At 39.4% G+C, this 21,631-nt stretch overlaps 2 protein-coding genes across 5 annotated transcripts in view; one reads left to right on the top strand and one right to left on the bottom strand.

Annotated features, from left to right (window-relative positions):
• ctnnd2a (catenin (cadherin-associated protein), delta 2a) overlaps positions 1–21,631 on the top strand; it is a 272,214-nt gene that overhangs the window by 77,204 nt on the left and 173,379 nt on the right. For all 4 annotated transcript variants that reach the window (XM_082547708.1, XM_082547707.1, XM_082547709.1 and 1 more), the window contains exon 3: positions 7,605–7,717. In XM_082547708.1, the coding sequence (XP_082403834.1) occupies positions 7,605–7,717 (113 nt within the window). The remainder of the gene's footprint in view (positions 1–7,604; positions 7,718–21,631) is intronic.
• Positions 1–21,631, bottom strand: part of pkia (cAMP-dependent protein kinase inhibitor alpha) — a 204,644-nt gene that overhangs the window by 113,170 nt on the left and 69,843 nt on the right. The window lies entirely within an intron of this gene.

Raw genomic sequence — 21,631 nt, 5'->3', positions numbered from 1 at the left:
GCCCGAGCGAGCCCCAGGCCCCAGGCCCCGACAAGCGGCCGCCAAGGAGTGAGCCGGTGTGTACCCGGACGCCCACCCCCAGACACAAAGAACCACCAACACACCGACACCTGAGGGAGTCCGCCACCGGCAGGGGAAGTGGTGGTGGGTGGAGATAGGCCTCCAAACCTTGGAGGGCCTGAGCATTTTGTTGATTCTAACAAAAATTTTTTTTTTTTTTTTTTTTTACAAATTTCTCAAAATTATATGTTTGCAGGATTTGCATGTATTTATCAGCTAACACCTTTACTTTATAATCTGTAGTTTTGTAATTTTAGTACGAAGAGATTTCAGGTCTTTCGTTCATGCTGTTTTCAGATTATTGGATCTTATCTTGATAATCAGATCTTTGGAAATGTCAAAAAAGTATAAAGAAGGGTTTTCTTTTTTTGTAATAGCATTCAGCTATTTGATTTGTTACTACTACTACTACTACTATTATTATTATTTTTATCATCATTATCATTATTGTTGTTGTTGCTGCTGCTGCAGTAGGGATACCTCCTTTAATTGTGCCTATTTGTCTTTTAGGGAACTGCTTAGTGTTATCGGTACTTGTGTGCTGTCTAGTGCATTACTGTTATACCCATAATCACATAATCACAGAGCACCCCTGAGGTATTGCTGCTAATGTGAATTAAATTTAGTTTGAAGCAGGCTGATACCGAAAAGGCCAGTCATCAATGTGTTAGGAAGAATGTAGCGTCCCCAGTGTACAACAAAGATGAATCATGTGTTATGGAAAAAGAATAGGTGTTAATGAGTAAAGTCGATGCAGAATGAAGCCAGGCTGAGCTGTGTGATTTCTTTTTTTTTTTTTTTTGCCGAGTTTTCACCTGTGTTTACCCCTAGGGCCATGTACTCACCAACGCTAAGATACACACACACCAACACAGACCCCACGATGTCTGTGTTTTTCCATATATTCCTAACACTGCTGTTATCTTTATATAATAAATATTCTTTATTATATACATTCCATTGAAAAATAAGATAATAAAAGTAGTAAACTGTGAAATTATTGTTTGTGGATAATTTTACATTTCACAGCTATTATTTATTAAGGGGCGATCGTGGCTCAAGAGCTGGGAGTTCGCCTTATCAACGGAATGTTGCCGGTTCGAGCCCCGGCTCGGACAGTCTCGGTCGTTGTGTCCTTGGGCAAGACACTTCACCTACCACCTGCTGGTGTTGGCCAGAAGGGCCAATGGTGTGATATGGCAGCCTCGCTTCTGTTGTGGCTACAACTGTAGCTTGCCTCCATCAGTGTGTGAATGGGTGGATGACTGGGTGTGTAAAGCGCTTTGGGGTCCCTAGGCGGGACAAGCTATACAAATACAGGCCATTTACCATTATTATCATTGCCCATTATAAGTATTTATTTACATAGTTATTTATGTGGTTTTGTACTTACACCAATTTTCTGTCCCTAAAAGGAACTTTTTACAAAAATGTAACCACTAAGATTTTGTTATTTTGTTATAAGTAGTAATGTTAGCTGGTTACTTACTTAGAAAGGCATAAACACAATGTACTGATATTTGAAATTGAGGATTTTGGCTTTTTTTTCTTTCTTTTTTTTTGCAGCTAATCCTTTTTATTTACACAAGCAGTCGTTCTCATTCAAACACAGACAGACACACACACACTCAGACACACACACACAGTACGCCCCCATGCCAGGTAAGAATAAATACTTTTGTAAAGACAAAATCCAATAAGCAAATTTTTGAGGAAGGGTCATTAACGTAAGCAGGCCCTTTCCAGTAATCTGTTTTCCTGCCTTCACTTTTCTTCTCCTTGCGGACACATGTACATTAGCAGGAGTGGATCAGGTATCTCTCCCGTGGCTCTCATCCCTTAGAGCTGATCAGCAGAGATCTGTCTTTATTCCTTACTCTCTCCTTTCTCTCTCTTCCCTCTCCTCCAGTCCTTGCTTCCTCTTTGCGTCCCTTCTCCTGACTTGCACACGCGCACTCATTAAAGTGATAGACAAGACAAGCATAGGAAGGAGTGAGGCAGAAATGAATCTCAGCTAAAACTGAACCAAATGTAGGCTGCGTGAGCCTCAAGTTTATGTAGCCTAGGTTTGGTTTATAGAGGAGTAACAAGCCTGATTTTGACTGTGTGGAGAATTTTAATGTGTATGAGAGTGACAGAAAAGAGGAGAGTGACCTTTTACAAACTCCTCTTCACTCCTTCTCTTTCCTTCATCCCACTCAGCTCATCTGAGATTTTCCATACCTCTTTGCTGATTGAGGAAGAGGAGTAAAAGAACAAGAGAGAGATGGAAAGTTACTGCTCAAGTAGAAGGTCATAGTTCTATTTAATTGCCTTTTGTCTCCTATCCAAAAACAGCACAGTTAATATCTGGCCACAGGCCACTTATAATGATTGGGTCTTATCTCTAGGCAAATTGTTCTGTCCTTGTCACTTATGCAGAAGATCTTCTGAATTCACGCAGCAAAGCTGTTAAGTGCTAAAGTTGGGTCTTCTTATTAGCTGTTTTTCTTCTCCTCTCTGTAGTTTTTTAGTATTTTTAGTTTTTGAAAAAGCTTGCACGTAGAGCTGCTATTTGATAATGTGACAGTGTCTACACCCCTGTGGGGGATGTTCTTTTCTCTCACCCTTCCCCGCAGAGAGGTCAGGGACACATCTGCACATTGTCTCTCGATGTATAAGAGTTTCATGTCTTGGATTTTATATGAACATATGCATACATGTACACACAGCGCATATCTGTGTGTACATGAATTTGTATGTCCAATAAGTCCACAAAAACAACAACATCTGAGAAATTAATCCTGGGTTAGTGAGACTGGATGCCAACGTGTTTATACTGGTCTGTTTCTATCTCTCCATTGGTGTGTTAGTATGCAGGAATCAATTTGAAGTAATTATGTTGTAAATAAATACAAATTAAATGAAGTAAGAAGTAAAGCGAAGTAAATGTTGCTCAAAAAGAAACTTGAAAACTGGGTGTTTACCTCCAGGTGGTGCTAAATTGTTTCCTCTGTCTGATCTTGACTTTGGCACCCAGGGGGCACTGCAAAACACTGTCAGACCTGTCCACTGGGGAAAAACCCCCCTCAAAAACAGTTCCAGAAAAGATATTTTTCTGTGACCCTGCAGTTCCTTGAGAGGAACTTATTTGACGCACACAGTTTGTGTAGTTGCTGAAACTCTTCATCCAGTTAAGTTTGATAAAACACTTGCAGACAAAGTATATTCAGGTCATACACAGTATTATTATAAAAAAGGAAGCTTCTGCTGTTTACTGGATGTTGGTGATGAACATCTGCATCTGCACTAAAAACTATATTTATACACAGTATATATGCTTTAGTTTTCTGTAAATACACTTATGACTATCGCCCACCCCTTCCACCGTCTGCTTTCTGTGGGCGACTAAATGAAGGTGCAGACATTTCTCTGAGAGTAGTTCAGGTATGCGAAAGGGCAGGAGCTGCATGTAGGAGGAGCCAGGGCCTAATTTATAATGTCGAAGGTGTAGAGGGGTCTGTACTGTTACCATAGAGACCTTTGTGGCTGACTGCAGCTGCTGATTTGTGTCGCCTCTTTGTTCTTGAGGGGGATGCGATGGCTCACATGCACAAAGCTTACACAGTATAGTGTCATTTTACATCTTTTGCATTTTGACAGGCATATTCAGAGAAAGCATAAGGAGAACCAAAACATAGCATCTGATCATTTTTGGATCTGGTGAGCTGGGGTCCAGGAGGTAATGTCCATCATACAAAATAAAATGTTTAGTATGTTTCTTTGGACTTAAGCAAGAGAAATCAGATGATGAAGTTTGAATGTTCATCATATAAATTAAGCTTCTGAAATTTTGTTATTCAGTGATTCTCAACTAGCTTTATTACGAGAAACATTTTAAAGCTTGTTAAAGAGGATACATTTTCTCCAGCAGACACAAAACTTAAGGAAAGTTGTAATAATGTATAGAAAAACAACCAATCTTTGTCTTCAGATTTATTCGGATCACTTTAAAGAGAATGACCATGTACAAAATCTTTTAAAACCCTTTTAGTTTTTGTGTTTTAGAACACAACTTACTGTAATTCATTCTACTTTTAGAAGACTTAGTCTTCGTCTATTTTTCTTTCTACTTTTCTTTTTCTTTCTAGTTACATTTACACGTTGTGAGCAGAGCAGGGTTCCTTTTGTTGCAGAAACATGCCCAGTTTACTCAGCTGTTATATTATGGATTTGGATCATTAAATGTTTTTTGGGGAGGAGGAGTGAGTATATACAACATGTATTCTTAAAAAACATTACAGGGACCATCTCGTTTTAAGTTGCTAAACAGTTTTAAGCATTAAGCCTTGTTATAACAGTGGTAACATCGCCAACCTGTATTGATCATCTCATTCCACAAACTCAGCTTGTTGTCTTATGTAATTTTTTCTGCAATACTAAAGTTAGGGAGACTGTGAGGGCCATGGCTGGATTCAAGCTGTGTTTAGGGTCATTATCCTACTGTAGAAAACCTACTATTTCTGTTCAATTTCAGTCTGGATTGCAGACCTTCTGCCTACACACAGTAATTCTGGTTCCAGTCCAGCTAGCACTCAAGCAGCGGTATGAATGGTGATGAGGCTACAATTAGGCATGTCACACAACACAATGTGGTGATCAAGAATCAGGCTTCAGAGTTAAGTTTTGTTGCAATTTCTACAAATAACTATAAATACAAATGCTTTACCAGTGGATCAAAACAGTTATCCTTTCCCTGCATCCATAGTAATTAGCAAATGTAGTCATAGAGCCAGTTGGCCAGTTTTAATGTTTCCAGCAAATACAGATGGTAAAGAGAAGCTTGTAAATAATATATATTCCCTACTATATAATTTGATATATATGAAAGAAAGACACATGTTTGTTATATTTTTTCTCCGAGGATTAATTAACAAATCCTTCACCACCACTCCACTTGGACTAACACATGTCAAGGTGTAAGGACTGGTTTGGAATAGGGACACACTCTTTAACTTTTTAAGCCACTGTGATGTTTGCTGTCAGAATTTGTTAATATTTAATTACAAGTTAAATATTCCCTGTGTCACCGAGTGTAACACAACCCTCAAACACCCCCGTGCTTAATGATTCGAAAGGTGTTACTTCCAACATACTTTTTTTTTTCTGAAAACACACCTTTGCTCATTAAGGCCAAAAAGTTCTATTTTAACTTTATCGAGACTTTATCGAGGTGTAGAACTCCAAAGCTCATCTTCACCTCCATCATTTCTGATAGCTTACATCTTTTAATTATACAAACACGTAGAAGGTTAAGGAGTTCCTTTGAAGAGGCTTTCCCAACTATAAATTTAGTTTCTTATAAATTTCTTATACCTGCATACCAATTGAAAGTTTTGCTTAGAGTTGCCCAAACTTTTGCATGAGTGCAGCCAGCTCTCCTTTTAATTGACAATTACTGATTGCCAAGAGCTTTGTCATTGCTGCGTTTACTGACCGTATAAAAGAAAGGCATTCTGTTCATAATTTTAGTTGAGCACAAACTCCTTAAATGTTTTTGTAATAAGCTGTAAGTATGCTTTTTGCTGCCTTGTAGCTCTAGCTAATAAGAATATATAATGGCATGTACTTAGACAAGTCAGCCGAGCTCTGTCATCTGGTAAACGCAAACTGTCCTTTGGCCAATTCAGTAATGGGAAACTTTCTGATGCCATACCATACTAGCTTTATTTGTAAAGTGCTTCAAAACAACCACAATGGACCAGAGTGTTTTACAGAAGGATGAATAAAAGACATAATAAAGAACACCATAGCAGTTTACACAAGGCAAAAAATACACATGAAATACAAATGAAATAAATAAAACAGAAAACATGAGAAGAACAGTATTGATTGGATGAAAAAAAATTAAAAACAGATGAAATAAATTAAGATTAAAAAAAGTTATTATATATCACTAACATAGCAGTGCCTAAGACGGAGGGATATGAATGAAATAACGCTGTGACTAAGGGTTATGCATAATTTAACTGTAACTTGCCTAACAGGTTTCTCTTTGGGTTTAGCATTCAGACATTACCATGTTACCTCAGAAGGTGTTTAAGATACTCTACCAGTGAGGCATAATACATCATCAATTAGCATAATGCTACTTTCGGTACAGGGATTTGCATTTTTGCACCTTGAGGATTTAAACAAGTTGCATCTATGGCAAACAAGGTGACAAAGCAGTCTCTTTGGGGAGCAGAACAGAGCAGAGCTTTGAAGAGAGGCACCTTGCTGTAAAACAAAGTTGTAAATTGGAATTACAGGCCCAGAGGGTTTAATAGACTCTGCTCAAATTTCCAGCATTACCTTACTTTGCAAATCTTAGAGGTGGCTGAAACTGAGTGAGTTATTAACAAAATGGAATGGGTCTGAAATGGGCTTCAGAATACTTACACCTCTGAAACATGTGTGTGTGTGTGTGTGTGTGTGTGTGTGTGTGTGTGTGTGTGTGTGTGTGTGCATTGTACTGTATTTGTCAGTTAACAATACAAACGTTAGGCTACAGTTCCACAAATGGATACAAGCCCCTATCCCAGTGAAAGCAAATAGATCTTTCTTTCAGTGTTTAAGTATTAACACAAAGCTGTCAGAAAAGCTGAAAAAAACCTCAGAGTGATCACCATAGTGATTCTACCACAGAAACAGGTATGTGTGGAAATGGAGGATACAGGGTGTTTAGTGACTGGAGATCATGATGACTGACAGAACGGGAATTTAAATAGCTAATGCATCAACACACACATGCACACGCAGGCAAGTTTTGGTTAAGAGTGATATATAATCGGCACAAGCAGTTCTCCCCATCGATTTCTGTCTTAAAATCCTGACAGTAACCTGCAACCCACCAAACTGTACTCACTGAAAAGCCTTCTCTATCTGTAGCAACAGAACCATTAAATCCACAGAGTACACATAAAGCTCTTTTTTTAATGTGGCTGTGATAATATGAGCGTAAATTTAATTATATTGAAAAGTTGTCAGGACTCAGGTTGTTTTACTGTCAGGATTTGTGACAGAATTTCATCTGCAGTAATGCATTTTTTCATTAAATACAAAGGTTTCAAAATACAAATACCTAAAATTGATTAAAAAAGACAGAATCCCACCAGTAGATATTTTTTTCAGTAAATGACATTGTTAACTGTCTAACCTGCCAAATAGGAACACACTTTATTTGGGAGCGATACATTTAATTAATTCTACAAATATCTTCACATTCATGACCACACAGTCGCTGGGATTGAAGCGATTCTTTGCTCACATATTTAGAACACTTTCAACACAACACTCTGCCTACACATTGCCTAACACATTTTTCTCACCTGTCAGTCAAGTTTGATAGCACAATTATTTTAACTTTTTTAGAGCCGTCTTCCAGCCATAAGCTGTTTCGATGACCTATAATACCTGACTTCCTCTGCAGACCCCGAGTGCTCTCTGTCTCTTTCTTTCTTCCTCTCTCTCATTCTCTCTCATGTTCCGCCTAACACGCAATTTCTTTTTATGTCTTCCATCAGGAGCTTCAGTTTGAGCGTCTGACCAGGGAACTTGAGGCTGAGCGTCAGATTGTTGCCACCCAGCTGGAGAGATGCAAGCTGGGATCAGAAGCAGGCAGCATGAGCAGCATTAGGTACCAAGAAAACCTCTGTGTGTGTGTGTGTGTGTGTGTGTGTGTGTGTGTGTGTGTGTGTGTGTGTGTGTGTGTGTGTGTGTGTGTGTGTGTGTGTTTGTAGTATGTCATCTTTGTACATCTTCAACTTCAAATATGACATGAATGCACTACAGTATGCCCATTTTCTTCTTTGCCTTATAAAATAATGCTGCTAGTAAAGGACAGCATTCCTCCTGCTGTTGGGTGCATTTGTAAGCTGGATAGATTGGGACGACACTCACTTTAAAGGTTAAATCAATCACAAAAAAGTACACACCTGTCATCATTTTGATTTTTAAATACATACTTGAGCATGGAGTAATTAACACTTGGTTAATGGGGGGTTTGCACACATACTATAGATGGGTGTATGAAATAATAACACTGTACCACATGGCTGTGTAGACTTTCACACATAACACACAGTTTAGCCACATTCACTTCATACACATACACTGTACACGTCGTACAGCAGGCACATCAAGGATGATTTCTGCATGGGTGCATGGAGGGAAGCTTTGGGAGTGTTTATCAGTGTTTATGCATCACAAATGCTTTGTCTTTACATGAAGGTATGACAATACACACCTTCCCCCACATATTTACATGGCCACAAAACCACTTTATTTTGATTATGCTCCATTGAAAGCTTTTTATATTATTATAATATCTATCAACATATTAGTCCCAAAACCCATTGAAATACGACCTCAGTCATACACGTAGGTCTGACCTTTGTGTTCAGTAATTATTTTTAGATAAAAAAGAGAAAAGAGAGCGCTTAACATAAAGAGATAACGAGTATAAAGAGTATCTGAACCTTTCTTCAAACAGAATGAGCTTCTTTTTGCATTTACATCACTTTTCACTTTTGAAAAAAAAAAAGTTAAGTTTAGTGGAAAGGTGGTGAAAATAGTTTTTTGTGTGTGTTCTGGGTTTTTGTGTGCCTGTTTAGTTGTGTTTTGTTGAGTTTGTATGAAATTTGCTGTCATGTCAGAGAGTCAAGTTCATATGCATTCAACATCCATCTGACTCCCTCAGGCAGCTGGTTGCATAAGTACGCAAACCTGAGGGGTGAAGACAAACTGTGCAGCAAAAAAGAGACTTTTGAACTTTATTTACTTGAGCTGAGACTAAGATGGAACTCTTTTTATGGATAAATTCAGAGGCTTCCTATCTAGGGTAGTGTTTGAATTTGGTTACTCATAAATATAACTTGACAGTCTTTCAAAAATAACCCCAGTGCCATCATCAAAGACTGAAACTGAGATTTGTAACTTTTACATTGGAGTGTCACAGTCTCACCTCACAGCAACAACGAGACAACACGGTTCAAACCTTCAGCTCTGGAACCTCAATGTGCTTTTGTGAGAAAATTAATTAAATAATCAATTTGCTAATTAACTGAATTTGAGCATGAATAACTGTCGCTGTGTTTTAGACCTGTGATTGGCTGAGAGCCTTTCCTGGGTGTACCCTGCCTCTCATCTGAGATAGGCACCAGCCCTACTGCAACCCTCACTTAGTTAACCAGTTAAGAAAATGGGTTGATGGAAATCAGCACAGTATATCAAGATGGTACAATTACATATTGTAATAATATCTGATGACTTGCATTACCTTAAAGTGCTCTGCTGTTGTTACTATTGATACTATAATTTGTTTGGATTGGTAATTCATGTCAAGCCATTAAAGAAAAAAATACCCTATTATTCATCATTATATGTGGTTTCAAATACTTTTTAGGAACTATGGAGCCATGTGGATGGGATGTCTACATATATGCAAATATTTTTCAGAGAGTTTTTTCTTTTGGAGCATCTTTATCTCCTGACTAAAACTACCATAGGCCCTTTCCCTCTCACACATATACTTGCAACTGTTGTGGCATTTTACAACTACAACTGAATTGAACTGAATTACATTTTCTTGGCTTGAGTCTTCAAATTAAAATTCAGTAAAATTCTCACTTTCTGCAACATTTACTCTTGTTTTATCTGAACACCTGTTTGGTGCATTTATGCCTGCAAATGCATGTGTCTGGGCCACCAATACTCTGTCTGCTGTCATCTCACAGTTATGTCATGATTATCACATCAGATATAGAGCATTGGCTTAGCTAGTGCTTGTGTGCTGACAGCTCAGTATATGACAGTGAGTCCACATCCATCCTTATGTGTCAGCGTGTGTCAAATCAGTGCGTTTGTGATGTGCGTTTGTCCCCCTTTATGTACTTATGTATAAACACACCTCTGAGTTTGACCATTTTTATTTATTTTGTCTGTCACTTTGATTGGCATTATCTTTCATTCCAAAAGAGCCAGTTTCTTTGGGTGCATGCAAGCCTAAGTATAGATATTAGTCTTTGCAGTATAACTGTGAATGATCAGAGAGAATATGATGCTATCTAAAGAGACAGCTTAAACCTTTCCCATGGTCTTCAACATCACCAGTTATTTTCTCTTCCTTCATCTGTGTCTCAGTGACAAGCAGCAGCTAAATATGGAAAGTGTTGGTAGGTGTTATTGTAATGAAGCAAAGTATTACATTTTAAAAACGAAACTGTCATGAGAGTTGTATTAAAAGGAGATTGTATTAAAACGTGTTTTCTCGTTATCCTTTCAAATTTTAGATTATTCCAGTTCTGATAGTCCATATTGTCTGGAGCAGGGTTTCCTGTGGGGTTCAAGCTACAGCTGCCATATTCAGTCAGCAGTTAAGCCATTACTCTGTAAGAAATATGCTGGGGTGAAAGTTAACTTAAGAGTGCTTATTCTACAGAGTTGTGTGTGTTTGTTTATATTATTATACCAAATGTGTGGATTTTTTGTATCCCAGCTGTTTGTGGGTTTGTGTTGCACATGCTTGGAGCAAATGCTGTGTTTGTGTTCGCATGTCTGTGTGTGTTCTTGGCAGCTGCTGTGAGCCTGCGTGTCCTTAGTTGTGTTCCGCTCGATAAAGCAATTCAGGCATCTCCACGGACTCCTCCTCAGAGCCGAGGACCCTAAAAAATGCCTGACTGTGGTGCAGAAACCCAGGGCAATACTGACTAACATCTGTTCACATTGTGAACTCCTGGCATGCGACACAACACTTTACAGGAAGGAAGCATTCACTGGCAGACATACACACCCACGTGAACACATAGACTCCAGACAGCATGCCGGAACTAATTTATCATTTTTCTAACATTAGTGGTAAGTGGCAGCCAGTGGGAAGCATTTGCTCCTGCAGTTTTTTTTCTGTCTGAATGGCTGTGCAGCTTAAACCTTCAGTGCCCTATTAAAAGCAAACCTCTGACTTTTTGGTTAATATATTTCAATTAGCATCAATGTGTTTTGCCGATATAAATAAATGTGATAAATATGATGAATGGTGATGAATCACCAAATGATGTAAAGTCAAGAATAGGAACTCATGGGACCTGCCATAACCTATGTTTTGGCTATGACAGAAATGCTAGGGTCACACACTTGGACAAGGCGAGCAGTTGGGGCACATGTATAGATATAAGTATATAAGGTGATATCACTTGGTTGATAAGAAATATTTACTATATCTCCTACCACCATGTTCTAACCTAAACATGTTCATAAGTGGGTATTACACTAGGGAATTTTGTGGTTATGGATTGACTCATTTGTAATCATATTATCAGATTTACAACCAAATGACTCGGATACTTGGGTAAATAGAAGACCTGAGCTGTTAAGTGATCCCCACCTGGTGGTGACTTGTAGAAGCTGGCAGGATGTATGCCAGGCAGGCTAAGTGCACTCAAATGTTTAGTAAGGAGACCCTAGAGCACCTGAACATTGTTCTCCCATCTCTAGTAGGGCACATAAGGTGTTGCAATACAGGCTGGGGACTTTGTTTGGCACATGGGCCTCAGACATGTTTTGCACTTCTATTACTGTGTGGAGATGAAGCCATAAACTAGTTGGTGCTGGTGGCTGAAAAACTTCTATTTTATTACAACTTAACATTGAAAAACTTGTTTAAACCTGTATGCTGACTTCTTGGAGCTCATACCAGACCTGCCTTTTCCTTTTGTTTTGATTCATAAGGTTATTTTCTATTGGAAATGCACACATTGTTTCTGTTGCGCCTTGACTGTATTCTCAAAACTCCCTCAGCATACGGTAATAAAATGTACACCTCGCAAACATAAAGGTTCTCCATCCTATGTCTGGTTTGCAGTGACCTTGTTGGGCATTCTGGAAGATATTATTAGTTTATTAAAACGCTGCACCATAAACTGTTGCGGAAATAATGTGAAGCTGGCTACTAAGCTAATCGTGACTTGGGGCAGTGGATTATCAAGGCCATAAATGAGATGTCACGTAGGTTTATGGATTCACTGGCTAAATTGAATTATTTGGTTGTCATGTTTAAACTGGCCACAAGCAAAAATACCACCAGCCTGATGCCTTGTAGCTAGTATTATGGCGCATACTATGATATCATAAATGAAACACTGGGGATTTTGCAGGCATGCTTGAGAACAACTAATACACAGTGCGAAAATAAAAAAAAAATAGAATAGGGACATTTTTGTAAAGCCATGTCATTAAAGGGAGATGAATTAGAATGAAAAAGTCCACAGCAATTTACCAATTAGTTCAAAGCAGAAAGGTCATGTCAGATAACAGGAATCCAAGCTGAAAGAGACAGCCACTCGGTTGGTATGCGGATGACAAGGGAAGTTGAGCGAAACAAATGTGACCTCTAAATGAGTCCTCCGTTGTGCTTAATGGAACTGTTAGCATTTAGTGAAGAGATATGAAACTATCCCTACTGGAGGCAGGGGAATGTAATCCCAAGTGAGAGAAATCGAAAAAGGACAGAAGAGAGGAGGAAAGAGATGGAAGGAAATTGCTACCAAGTTCCATTACTCCATGGCAGCCAAAGAAAAGGTTTATCGATATATTATTGTTGTTTTTGATACATTTAGATTATTTTAAGGAGCATCTTTAAATAAATGATTTGGAAGAATATATATATTGACAATTCTGTGCATGAAAGGGATCACTGTGATCACTGAAACAAAATGTAATATATCTAATCTGATAGTATGTGAGAAATAACCAGGCCTTCTCAGTTCTTGACCTATAGGCCATGTCTACCTGTATATCTGAAGCACTGCATGGTAAAGAATTTTCCACATGAACTGAATCTGATTGTGAGACTTAACAAAGATTGAATCAGGCAAGGTAATATTTCAGACCAGCTACAAATGAGTCAAATCAGAGTTGCAGCAGTAATCAGGAGGTACATGAGCCACAATGGCCATGCTCCTAAAACGGCTCTTGAATAATAGGCTGTAATAGCACATCTAAAAATAATATTGTTGCTGCTTGTAATCATATGTGTAAAAGTTTGTTGCTTCTTGCTGAAGTATAATATAACAAGCATAGTTAACATTTGAAACTAACACAGAGAGTGAGTGGCAAAATATCTGTGTGTGCATGTGTGTGAATGTGTGAATGTGAGGGATTGTGAGGCGTAAAGTTCATGTCCTGAGGCAGTAACAGCTTTCTGATTGTGTTGTTCAGACTTACACATCTGCCCAAAGACCCACCGGGTAGGTCAGAGAAAGGTAAAGTCAGAATGTCCATGCATGTGTGTTTATGCACGCGTCTGAGAGATATAGGCAGAAAGAGGAACTGAGGGAAAGAAATGGAACAAAAGCACTGAGTCACTACACATACTTGCCCTGCTGTGCATTGGTGCCCAGTCCCAGAGCCCATATAGGACTATTTATTCTAATCAAGCTGTGACATTTAGTTCCACACCAACAGGGACCAGCTTCACTCTTTCTGCTGCACATATGAACACACCACACATATACACATTTCCTCCCACTGTACCCAAGTCTTTTCTCAGGGATAAACACACTTACTAGACTATAAAGTTGTCCTACCCTCAGGAGCAGACATTCACAGTTTGGGTTTAGTTTTCACACACTTTAGACTTGATCACAGCAACTAATAGACCCCAGACACACGGGGAGTGCTAGAAACATAGACCCAGCGTTTTGAGTTTTAGTTTATTTTGATGTTCATGGTTTACGTTTAAATTCATTGGGTTTTCTAAGTTCATTTGTTTATTAGTTTCCCCTTGTGTTTTCAACCCCTGTGTTAAGTCTCCCTTGTCCTTTATGTGTTTCACATCTGCATGTCTTTTGTTGCCAAGTTCATGTTGTCATGTCTGTGTTTCATTATGTTTCCTGTTTTATTTTGAAAGAGGTCCTGTGACATCGTTATGTTCATTTGTTTTAGCTGTTCCCCCATTTGTTGTCACTTCTCCTGATCACCTCATGTGTGTATTTAAGTCCTCAGTCTTCCTGTGTTCATTGTCTCGTCCTCCCTCATAGCTGTGTGTGATTGTCCCTGTGTTTTCATGTATGATTTATTATTAGTTTTCCCAGTTTAGTTTTGTATCGTTTGGCTTTGTTTTCAGCAATAAAGCTGTGCTTTTGAGTTCATGTTCCGCCTCGGTGAGTTTGGCATTTGGGTCCTCTCCTGCCTAGACGCAGCCTTTTTGTGACAAGATTTCTTTCCCACTTTATCCTGACTTGTGCTGGAATCATGGAAACGTGAAAGATTATAACCTGGCCACATTTAAATAAGAGGTTGGATGGTAAATGCTAGAAAACTTGGTTAGCCAGTTGCATTTGTAAAAACAAACTCAGCAAAACAGCAGCAGATTTCCTCATCTGGTTAAAAGTACGATTAACCAATCAGCACGAACTATTACGAAGTGTTCTAAAAGTCCCAAGCACTGCAAACATGGTGGTGCTTGGGACGGGAAGTTATTAGTTACAGAAAGCAAAAATATTTTCACTTTAAAAGAAATGGTCATAAATTCGTTTACATCTGCTGTAGAAATGGGGATGGGAACATGGGAGTGAACTGGCACTGACTCATTTTTGGAGCCAGTTGGAAAGGGCCGTTTCCTGAACTGTAGTTTTTGGCATCACTGAGCTTTCTTCGTTTTTCAGCCTCAGAGGTTGCGGCTTGCTCTCCACTGATTGTACAGCCTCAAGGCATGTTGGGAAATGGTTGGCTTCCTCTTTGTCTCTGCCGTCTGCTCTTGTCTACGTTCCAGGCGATGCACAGTTAATCTCAAATGAGGCTAATATTTACAAACAGGATGGAACAAGCGCTGGAGGATCTCTTTTAGCAGCTCATCTAGGGTGGGTCATCTTCCCAATGAGTTTGCGGATGCTCCGTATTTCACCCTGGATGATGGTTGTGGTGCTAACCAGTCCCCGACCACCCTTTTTCATTGGCTCTGAATGGAGTCTGGTTAGAGTTCTCATCTGTGGATTTCAAATTAAACAACAAGATGGGATTGAAGTGCAGATGTTTGGTTTTAATTAAAGGAGTGTGACAGAAGCATTGCATTAACATTTTGGAAATTACAGGCATAGTCTCCCAATTCAGAAGCTTAAACGCAATAGGATGATTGACTCACTAAACAGTTTCATAGCCAGGCGAAGTCTGTTATCTCATTACGCTGTGACAAACATCTGGAGTAGATTGGAAGTATTGGAAAAGTATTTTGTACCTTTTCAATATAACTCTTGGTATAAGGTGCAAAATTGTGTCAATCCAAATAAAGGACGCCATCGTTAGGCTGAAAAATCTATCAAAGAGAGACATCAAAAGAATTTAGGAGTGGTCAAATCAACAGTCTGGCAAGTTGACAAGACAGGAATACAATGGCGAAGCCAAAATACCACGGGAGACGATAAAAGTTGACAATCCCAGAATTCTCTACTAGTTTAAGACATACCCTTTACAATAGAGGAGTCAAGAACACTGAAGGAGATCGGCCTGTCCTTGTCAGTGAGACGCTTTCACGAATGTAAATATAGAGGGTTTACAAAAGGTGCAAACCACTGCTTTTACTGAAGAAAAGGACGGACAGATTAGACTTTGCCAGAAAACATCTTTATAGTTCTAAAAGAAATTCCTTGGTCAGATAAAAACGAAGACTAACCTATGTCAGAATGATGTGTAGAGAAAAGGAGGAAAAGTAACACCTCATGATCCAAAGCATACCGCATCATCTGTCAAATGTGGTGGAAGCAGTGTTGTGGCATGGAGACGTGTAGGTACCAGTGGAAAAAGGTCACAAACCTCTTTAAAAAAAAAGATGTCTATGGCACATAGCTTACTAAAAACAGAAATCCAGTTTCTCAAATTATTTAACTATTACATAATGGATGTACAATACAGAACAGCTTCTGAAAAGTATGTTCATTTATACGCTCAGCATTTGTTTGGGGGCTCCTTTACTAAAAATGACCAAGAATGAATGTGGTGTGGTATGAAGGTGATCAGCTGTGGCACTGCTGAGGTCTTATTGAAGCCTAGGTTACTTTGATATACAGTGGGGCAAAAAAGTATTTAGTCAGCCACCGATTGTGCAAGTTCCCCCACCTAAAATGATGACAGAGGTCAGTAATTTGCACCAGAGGTACACTTCAACTGTGAGAGACAGAATGTGAAAAAAAAAATCCATGAATCCACATGGTAGGATTTGTAAAGAATTTATTCGTAAATCAGGGTGGAAAATAAGTATTTGGTCAATAACAAAAATACAAGTCAATACTTTGTAACATAACCTTTGTTGGCAATAACAGAGGTCAAACGTTTACTATAGGTCTTTACCAGGTTTGCACACACAGTAGCTGGTATTTTGGCCCATTCCTCCATGCAGATCTTCTCGAGAGCAGTGATGTTTTGGGGCTGTCGCCGAGCAACACGGACTTTCAACTCCCGCCACAGATTTTCTATGGGGTTGAGGTCTGGAGACTGGCTAGGCCACTCCAGGACTTTCAAATGCTTCTTACGGAGCCACTCCTTTGTTGCCCGGGCGGTGTGTTTTGGATCATTGTCATGTTGGAAGACCCAGCCTCGTTTCATCTTCAAAGTTCTCACTGATGGAAGGAGGTTTTGGCTCAAAATCTCACGATACATGGCCCCATTCATTCTGTCCTTAACACGGATCAGTCGTCCTGTCCCCTTGGCAGAAAAACAGCCCCATAGCATGATGTTTCCACCCCCATGCTTCACAGTAGGTATGGTGTTCTTGGGATGCAACTCAGTATTCTTCTTCCTCCAAACACGACGAGTTGAGTTTATACCAAAAAGTTCTACTTTGGTTTCATCTGACCACATGACATTCTCCCAATCCTCTGCTGTATCATCCATGTGCTCTCTGGCAAACTTCAGACGGGCCTGGACATGCACTGGCTTCAGCAGCGGAACACGTCTGGCACTGCGGGATTTGATTCCCTGCCGTTGTAGTGTGTTACTGATGGTGACCTTTGTTACTTTGGTCCCAGCTCTCTGCAGGTCATTCACCAGGTTCCCCCGTGTGGTTCTGGGATCTTTGCTCACCGTTCTCATGATCATTTTGACCCCACGGGATGAGATCTTGCGTGGAGCCCCAGATCGAGGGAGATTATCAGTGGTCTTGTATGTCTTCCATTTTCTGATGATTGCTCCCACAGTTGATTTTTTCACACCAAGCTGCTTGCCTATTGTAGATTCACTCTTCCCAGTCTGGTGCAGGTCTACAATAATTTTCCTGGTGTCCTTCGAAAGCTCTTTGGTCTTGGCCATGGCGGAGTTTGGAGTCTGACTGTTTGAGGCTGTGGACAGGTGTCTTTTATACAGATGATGAGTTCAAACAGGTGCCATTCATACAGGTAACGAGTGGGGGACAGAAAAGCTTCTTACAGAAGACGTTACAGGTCTGTGAGAGCCAGAGATTTTCCTTGTTTGAGGTGACCAAATACTTATTTTCCACCCTAATTTACGAATAAATTCTTTACAAATCCTACCATGTGGATTCATGGATTTTTTTTTCACATTCTGTCTCTCACAGTTGAAGTGTACCTCTGGTGCAAATTACTGACCTCTGTCATCATTTTAAGTGGGGGAACTTGCACAATCGGTGGCTGACTAAATACTTTTTTGCCCCACTGTAGGCTAGTCTGTACTTTTGGGTGGAGTTTTTCTCGTCTTGCTCATGATCCCAGTGATTATCAAACCATATGGTAGTAGTTTTTGCACATTAGGCTGGTGTCTTGCTGATAGAGGAAGTGAGCATGGTGATGGAAATATAACTTGCTGACAGAGAACTCTGACTTTGGACATGAAAAAACCACGGGGATCCAAGCACCAGCAGACAGCATGACAAATGTCAAATTTATACTGTTTGAATAGTAATTTACTTGAAATAACATATTTTAATAATATTCCAATTCACTCCAAAAAGTAAACATTTCACTTTAACTGTAATGAACTTAAACTTTTAGAATTAAATTACAGAAAATAATGGAAACATATACATTTTCACTTATTTTTGTGTGTTAAAATTTGAGGTTATACTGTGTTTGGTCAGTGTATTTCAGTCCGTTTTTGACATAATGACCGCATCATTTGAAATCTCCAAACACACAGTAGGTCCACTTGGGGGTTATTTCATTTTAATGTGGGATTTAATTTACTGAATGGATCCATCATGTTGGGACAGCTTTTGTATTTCATACTGTGGTTATCATTTTCATGGTCTCTTTTTGTCCCTGACCACCCTCGTGTTTTTGCCACGACTAAAATACTATCCAATTACATTCGTTTATCTCACTATACCCCACTCTCTAGTCCTTCGTTGGGTGATAATAGAGGGATCCATCACACCATTAGCTGCAGGCGGTTTTATAAGCTCAGCAAAATGCTGCATAGAGGGAACTCAAATTATAGGCTGCTGCATTATACCTTAAAATACGCTTTGTGTTTGAGCTTGTGTGTGTATGTGTGTCTGCATGAGTGATGATGATACTGCAAGTCATGCTCCCTGCTAATGACTGATGATGCATTTCCAAGAGCAGAAGAGAAAAATGGTGGCAGGTGGCGACATCTCTCACAGTGCTGTCACCCCCGCTGTCTATCTTTCTGTCGGCCTCTCTCTGTATTATTTCAGCTCTCCCTCATCTATCTGTGTTTGCTCCTAAATAACATCTTGGCTTTTGCACGGAAGGGAGAAACCATGCCTTTGGCTTCGTGGCTCCTTATAACATCTTGCATTCTAAGCATCCAGATAAGCTGCTTTTTAAATGAGAATTGTTTAGATCAGTGGTTCCCAAACTTTTTTTTGCTTGTCCCCCTTTGTTTTACACGAAAAACGTTCGCGCCCCCCAACCCCCGCGCGTGCAAGCGCACTCGCACTAACACATCCTCCAACCACACACACCCATATTTTGCTCCACTGCGGTTTATTTCATACCTCAAACATTTAGTAAACAATTCAGCAAATACAAGTGACCTGCAATAAATGACAGGTAGTTATAAAATAAACTACTAACTCTTTTGCTACGTCCGCACCTACATGGGTATTTTTGAAAACGCAGCTGTTTGATCCACACGTAAACAGTGTTTCGAATCACCGAAAACGGAGAATTTTTAAAACTCCTTTTTGCAGACGAGGAATACAGAGTTCCTCTGGCAACGTCAAAGGTATGTGCCTCTTTTCACGTCAGGCTGTGCACCACGTTATTGTTTACATGAGACCAAAGGGAAGATTTGCTTCACCATATTTTCTAGTCTTTGGCTTAGAATGAAGTTGGTTTAGAAACCTATTCAGCGATGCTTCATCTCCTGCTTTGCGTTTCTGTGGGCGCCCCGTGCTAGCAGTGTCAAGCGTTTTGTTTTTTTCCAATTCATACTGCGCCCCCCCCTGCCACTTTTCTTTCCAAAATTGTTTGTTTATCTTATTAACTAATATTCAATTAAAAGTGTATCAGACCTGAAGTAACTCATTAGACTTCAGTTGACCTTTCAGGACCTGTTAGGCAGGTAAACAGCTGTTAGTAATTATTAGCTGAATACTTCAAAGCTTGATAAATTCTCCGTAAAATCAAATCTTGTGGTAACACTGAGTATACTCGGGCTAGTGTAAACAACTCACTGAGGCTAAGGCTAATTGGTGCCTACTAGCAAATCCTATAAAAAGATATCAAAGTAGTTTCTATTCCCCCTGGAATATTCACTGTGTGAAATGTCACTTTGAAAGGGAACTGCGGAAGTCATGAGAAGATCTAATAGACCAAGAAATCTGTCACATACTGTACTTCTGCGAGGCAGAAAAGTAATGCAGACTGCCAGAAATGACTATAAAGGAGCTGCATAAAACCATACTGTCCTCCACACAGCCCACATGCTTAAATGACCACGTTTCCTACAGCCATAAAAAGAAAATGTTGCCAGCAATCACATTGCAGTAGGCAGCGCCTGAAAGATGTTAAGCACCTGGAGACACAAGAGTCTTTTTGGAAACAAAATACCAGCAAACTGTTAAATACGTAAAGCAGCTTTGAACGAACTAAAACTTTTGATATTGACTTCATTTGAAGTGTGTGGGCAGATCTTGAACATACTGTGCTCGCAAGACACTTAAAATGTCTCAGTGATCTTCAAGAGAAGAGGGGGTGAAAAATCTTAAAACAACAATAGAAAAACTCTTAGCTGCATATTGAAAATCTCTGCAAGCTTTATTTTTTCCCACCTGTGCTGTTATAAAGTATTAACTTTTAGGTTTTTATTCTTTAAATGAAATCAAAAAGTTACCATTTGATTAGATCAGTAATGGATTTTAACTGGATCAAAATGTAATTAATCAAATAAAAATTAAATAAAAAGAAATGAGGAGTGACTTTGTTAGTTATGTGATAAATGTGTGAAAGCCTTGGAGGTCCTTGGGGAGAAGAGCGATGCTGTTAACTATCAAGCTTTTTTAAACAATTGTGCCAACAAGTGTGGTTCCTCTTAAGACCCGCTCCTCACATCCTGCCTAGCCAGGAAGAGCAGACCAGACCACGCAGAGTGGGCAGGGTCATCACAGAAGTTTTGTTTGTCTCCTGTGGGATGTATTTACTTTTTATGAGTTTTTTTTTAACTGTCAGTATTGTCAAAATATGCAAAACGGATGTATGTGTTTTATTATCTTATTTATCAAATCTTATGACACATTTGCCTGAGTGAAGCTTTTCTGAAATTTCTGAAATCCCATCGTGTCAGTATTTTCATGTCATTTCTCTTTTTTGTTAAAATTAATGAGGTTAGGACAAACAATGGCCTTCTGTTGTTTGATGTTCTATATGTTATTCCTGTAGGAGTCAGCAGCTGTTGACTCCATGTCAGCTGCAGGGAGACAGAGGCCTGTAGGGCCAACAGCATTGGTTTGTGTGTGTGAGTGTGTGTGTGTGCCTACCTCTGTGCATGTGTGTGTCCTCATGGTGAGGGGAATCGGGGGTGTTTGGTTCATTAAACATGCAAATGCATGCTTATCTTCCCTCAACACCAGATAGTGGAGAGAATAGATAAGAACCAACCAAACCATGCCAAAGAGGCAGACAGAGAGAGGAAAACAGTGCGTTATGAAAAGAGTGAAACATTGAGGCAAAACACAGACAGAGAGAAATGAAGGAGGAAGTGCACAGGAGGACAATAGAGAGGACACAAAAACAGAAAGTGACAGATGGGAAAAAAAATACTTATTAACAAATGGAGGTTATGTGTTAGAATAACTGATGGCTATTTGATCTCATGTTTTAACTGTGGTTTCCATGTATTTGTTTTTGTCTTGAGATCCTTAGCCGCAGTAGCCCCTCAACATGGTATTTTCTTGTGTTAATCCTCATCCCTCAGGGATTAATTATTTATTAGATAGCTTTCACCATATTGTAAGAAAATTGCTAAATGCAATGCTTCTTTCTGTTGCTTTGGCCAATTTAGAAATCGCAATGTTTAACTAAAGAGAGCCCTGTAAGTACAAGTGAAAATAAGGTGATAGATATGACACTGACTGACCATGACA

This window comes from Aulonocara stuartgranti (genome assembly GCF_965226115.1).
Source record: "Aulonocara stuartgranti genome assembly, chromosome: 9".
Taxonomy (NCBI): Eukaryota; Metazoa; Chordata; class Actinopteri; order Cichliformes; family Cichlidae; genus Aulonocara; species Aulonocara stuartgranti.
Note: the sequence above shows the minus strand (reverse complement) of the source record. Positions and strands in the feature narration are given on the sequence as shown.